Below are 5,286 nucleotides of genomic sequence, written 5' to 3'. Positions count from 1 at the left end.
AGAGGAAAAACTCGGGGGCAATTACTTACCAGTCATGTTGAACCCCAATAAATCCACGGTCAAAAATAAGCGGCAGATAGTTCGGGGCATTTATAGGAACAACATTCATCACCCATACAGATTTTCCAGACTTGAGTAAAGCAGCATTAAATCCACCAAAGTGAGCATTCATATCCAGAACATTCCTAAGCATGTTAAATGGTGGATGTGGCTCCTCATCACCAGGTCTCTTTGGATGATCAGAAAATATAAGTGGAGACAATAAAGACCAGTAGTTTCGCACCATGGAGTCCCAGGTTGAAGTATCCTCACCAAAGACTTCCGAATTCACACCTGGCAATTTCGAAGGTTTTTATTGGAAGACGGACAACATTTTACCATAAAAATGCTCACATCTAAACAGTGTCATCCATCTGTTTGTGATTTTCTACTTGCATTGTGTATGCAGATACTTACCATGTATATCAAGCTCGGTTGAGTTCAATCTAGCCTGAGAAGGCCATGTTGTGCGATGTTCAATGGGGATCCAACGCTTACTTCTTGTTCCTGCTATGCAGGGATTTAGTGGTTTGTAGTATGGCAATTCCGGATCATGACTTCTAGCACAAAGCACAGGCTCGGATTTCCTGTAACACGGGAGTGCAAAATCATCATTCCTCCAAACCTTTATCTCCATGAGAGCATTGTAGAACTTACAAATATTAGTGTGCAGTTAAATTCAATAGATGGGCAAGACGGAAATGTGAAATTCAATACCTTGAACTGTAACAATCCCTTTTATTTGTCTTTTTCCACACAATTGTCTCCTCTTGTTGTGACAAAATCTCCCAACAGAGGTTATTAGCTAAGTCGCGGATGGTTGCCCATTTCTTTTGATTTTCTTTGTCGCGTAAGGCCCTGTGTGTATGCAGACTTGATGTCCAAACAAAGTATCCACCAGGCCTCAAGAGCCTGTCCACTTCAACCAAGAAAATACCATCTGCAACATCAGAGTAAAGTAACAATACTGTTAAATTTTCATGGGAAGTAAAAAAAGATTTTTAGTACATATTTATGTAAATCTACGGATGGATTTTTGTTAACTTAATTCTGTGTATGTCTGTTGGTAGTGGCAAACAATCCTGAAATAAGATAGGGCAGAATTCATTCACAAGGACAGTATGTTTTTTCACTTTTGGTAGATGATAATATGTCCTTTAACATTAGTACTCAGCAACATATTTGCGTCATCTCTGCGTACAATCTTAAAAGGTGGTAAACATGCACATCACTAATGGCTGTTGATGGGTTAGCTTGAACTGGTGACTAGCTAACATAATTTCGATCAATGAGAGTTAAACACCGAAAAGAACCAAGGGAATACTCCGTGCATACCGTTTTTGTCCCATTCAATATTGCATCTTGCACAATGCACCATATCAAATGAAAGATAGGGATATGGAAGCTGCTTTGATGCAAATGAACCAATCAGTGCAGGAATTCCTCTCTCTAGTGTGATTTGCACTTGACTGCCTGATGCCTCATAGTTAGCAATGCACATAGTCAAGAGGTCTCTCTCAAATAGATGTGCCCCCATGGTACCAAATCCGCATTCTATATCAAGGACTGTCCTCACCTGAAAATTACATGCCACTGAGAAATCAGAACTGGCATAAACTCAACAATATCTTGAACTATGATATCGGACTAGCAGATGAACTATGAGCTGAGGTAGCAAATAGCAACAGCGGAAACATCATATGAACTTGCCAAGAAAAGTACAACCCAATATATCTCCACTATGTTTGACATTATGGATCGTAGTGGCTGTCATACCAACAAAACATTCGCAGCACAGTACAGGAAACCCTGATATACACTTTCGAACGCATTGACTATACATGGTTTTCAAAGGCCATATTAAGTGGAACCTGACCAGCACTTTCCAGACCACTGACCATGCAAAATCTGTAAAGGTATGTTTAATGGAAAGACCACAATGGACCAGTGCTGCTGGACACAAATCCCAGAATAAAAAAAAAGCGGTTAGTGCAATTATCTAAAAAAACTGAAGAGACATTTCTGTACTTGAGCTTTCTCCATGATTCCAGATTAAAAAGATTACGGTGAAAGTTATCTTATGCAACCTCTACTGATACCTAGGTTCAATAAAATCAGATGGAAATTTTGGCAGGACTTGTCAGAATAATTAAGCAAGTTGACAGACAACAGTAGCAATTGTGTCTTTTTAACAAAGTAAATTCAGTCATTTGCAAAGACAAAAATGTCGCTGGTTTAGTTCTACTAAACCAGAAAGTCACTGGTTTATTTCTACTAGCTAGCTCCTGCTCCAGTCACCACCTGTGACACTACAAACCATTATTAAAGACAAAGAGGAACTTGGTAACAGCTCACCCCAGCCTCATTGAAATTGAACTCGTTCCGCAGGCCAATCATCTCCGCAATCTGATGCGCGTAATCCTCCACACCGTCAGACATATGTGCGTCCGACGGGAAAGAGATCTGGTCCTCCTCCACCATCATCCTACGAACAATCGGAGATAAGCGAATTCACAAACGAAGCCACCAACTCAACATTTCCCAAATACAGTAGTAACAAATTGCGGGTCATGTACCTCTTGAAGAGGCTCCCCGAAGAGAATTCATGGCCGCTAATCCGCACGTTGTCCTTCCAGATGAACTCCTTGCTGCTGGGCCAGCGAACGGGGGTGCGGTAGGCCCGCGGCGGCGCGACGAGGCAGGTGGCCCTGCCCTCCCGCGAGCACTGGCGCTCGTAGCTGATGACGACGCCGCCGCCCAGATCCGAGACGTCGACGGCGTCCGAGCCGTTGTAGTAGCAGGGCACGTGGTTCTCGTACTCGGCCGCGCACGCCTCCGCCTCCCGCGAGCGGAGCCCGCCGCCGGCGAGCGCGCCGATGTCGAGCAGGTCGGTGACCAGCTGCTCCTGCAGCCGCCGGTAGCCGCGGTGCGCCGAGGCCGCGGCCATCGCCGCGGCGGCCCCGCGCCCCGCGTAGAGCGACCCGGCCCACGCCACCGACCCCACGAGCGCCGCCGCCGCGAGCACGAGGACCCCGATCCTCGCCGCCGCGGCCGCCAGGTGCCGCTTCCTCCCCCGCGCGGGGGTGCCGCACCCGCCTGCGCCAATGCCGTTCTCGCTGGGCTCCTTGGGGTCGTAGTGGCGGCCCTCGTCGGCGCAGCGGTCCTTGCCGCCTCCGCCCCCCGAGAACCCCCGGTACAGCGGCCGCGACATGGCTGCTGCTGCGGATCTCACTGCCCGAGCCCGCGCCGCATGGGACCACCACCGGCTCCCGCTCCCAATTCCGCAATGGCGCCGCACTCGACCACTCCCAGTCTCACTCCACCGCCTGTCACCCCTTCAATCAATCAGTGAGCCAATCAATGGCGGTCGCACGGCGAGTAAATGGGGCGAGAGAAGGCGCAGCAGTGGCGGTGGTACTACTACTGTACCAGCGAGCGTACCACGCCACCAGAGCAGCGCGTCCTTGGCCGTTCCGCGCCGGATCTCCCCTCCCCTCTCGGCCGCCACGGAGCGGGACGGGACTGCGCGCTCCCAATCCGTATCTTCTGTTACTACTACGTGTGTAACAGCCGGCTGCTCCGTCGACGGCACCGGTATAAATAAAGGCGCGGTCCACGCCGCTTGTGCGTGACGGTGACGGGCGGGGTCGGGCCCGCCGTCGGTGGGAGAGCGGGGACGCGGGGTGGCGAGGCCGGTGGGGATGGAACTGAAAAATCAATGCGGCGCGGGCCCCGCGGAGGAGAGGAGGAGAGGAGATGTACCGGATGATGAGTTTTTGCTTGACGTGTGTCCGTCCGGTCGACAGTCTCGTGATGCTACAGAATGTGAGTTTTCTTCTATTTTTCTGCTGGATTTGCTGGGGTTTATTATAAGATTTGCAGTAGTACTCTGGGTCGAATAAGTTAGCGATGATCGTGCTGGTCATTAGATCCCAAATCAGGTACTGTTGTCGCCACATGCCGTGTGTAATCCCGGGGCCTGGGGTTTATATTTTAGAAAGATGACACCGGAGGGAAGTGAGAGGCAGGCCCGAGGGAAACATGTTGCAGCTACTCTGCATTGTTCTAACGTATTGTTCTTGCTTGGAGAAATGTGAATATGAAGAGCTGTAAGATGATCCTAATCAATATAAGCCCAACCGTTGTTAGTCATGGATGATTTTGCTTTCAAAAAAATTGGTATATTCATCGCCTCTCGAGGCAGTACAAAGAACATCAGAATTAACAGAAACTACATTCAGGTTCATAGAACCACCTAGCGACAATCACAAGCGATGGAGTGTGCCGAAGGCCGCCGCCGTCAGCGCCTCTCCCTCATCGGAACGGGGCAAACTTTATTGTAGTATACAGTTGGCAAATCGCCATGCAAAACCAGCGCACTACAAACAACAACTGTCGTGGAGGAAAGGAGTCGTAGATCGGAAGAATCCAACATGTAGACACACGAACACAGAGAAACAAAGACCTAATCCTAGCAGATCAATCAAAGACAAACACCAAGCAATTCTTGTGAGATACGTTAGTCATATCAAACACACACCTCCACATGCTCTCTGACGACACTAAACGTGAGATCCGTTAGTCATGAATGATTCAATGTCTAAATATTAATGTTGCTTCCTTTTTAAGTGCTTGTTAATTGTTTTATCGATTTTATGTTTCATTGCGAACATCAATTGATTGTAATTAGGAATGTGGCTTTTTTAGAGTATCTTTTATTTGTGTTTTCCGAGAAAGAGTAAGACATATCAAATATACACATATCAAGTACCCCCTCTGTAACACCCTGGGAATCATGCTACAGTAACCCCCTGTGATTAAGCTAATCATGTGCTAAACAGGGCTAGATCACATTTGAACCACACCCTTGTCAAGCTCCTAGTTCAAACTTCAAATATAATTAAAGTGGAAAATAAAAGTTTTCAAAAATTCAAACAGAAATGTTCAGTGGGTTCTAAATAATACACTGGTAATTATGGTGGAGAAAACACATTTTTATAAAATGTCTAAATACTTTTAAATGAAATAAAACAGAAAAGGAAATAAACAAAAAAGAGAAAACAGAAAACAAAACAGAAAAAGAAAGCAAAAGGAAAAAGGCCCGCTCCCCCCCCACTGGAACCGCGGCCCAAACCCCCCCGGCCCAAGCTGGGCCGCCACCCGCAGCCGCGCCCCGGCCCAGCCCACCCCCCCCCGCCCCGCGTCCCCTTCCTGTTCCCCCGACCGGGTCGGAACAGGGGAGCGTCA

General features: G+C 47.9%; 1 protein-coding gene across 1 annotated transcript in view; it reads right to left on the bottom strand.

Moving 5' to 3' along the window:
- LOC123145590 (probable pectin methyltransferase QUA2) overlaps positions 1–3,120 on the bottom strand; it is a gene marked incomplete at its 5' end in the record, with an annotated part of 5,347 nt that extends 2,227 nt beyond the window's left edge. Inside the window, 6 exon segments of the mRNA XM_044565053.1 lie at positions 30–333; positions 457–626; positions 757–979; positions 1,375–1,615; positions 2,395–2,524; positions 2,616–3,120. Of these exon segments, the coding sequence (XP_044420988.1) occupies positions 30–333; positions 457–626; positions 757–979; positions 1,375–1,615; positions 2,395–2,524; positions 2,616–3,120 (1,573 nt within the window).
- Between the last annotated feature and the right edge of the window lie 2,166 nt (positions 3,121–5,286).

The sequence above is a fragment of the Triticum aestivum genome, chromosome 6D, assembly GCF_018294505.1.
Source record: "Triticum aestivum cultivar Chinese Spring chromosome 6D, IWGSC CS RefSeq v2.1, whole genome shotgun sequence".
NCBI lineage: Eukaryota > Viridiplantae > Streptophyta > Magnoliopsida > Poales > Poaceae > Triticum > Triticum aestivum.
This window is presented reverse-complemented; position numbering and strand designations above follow the sequence as displayed.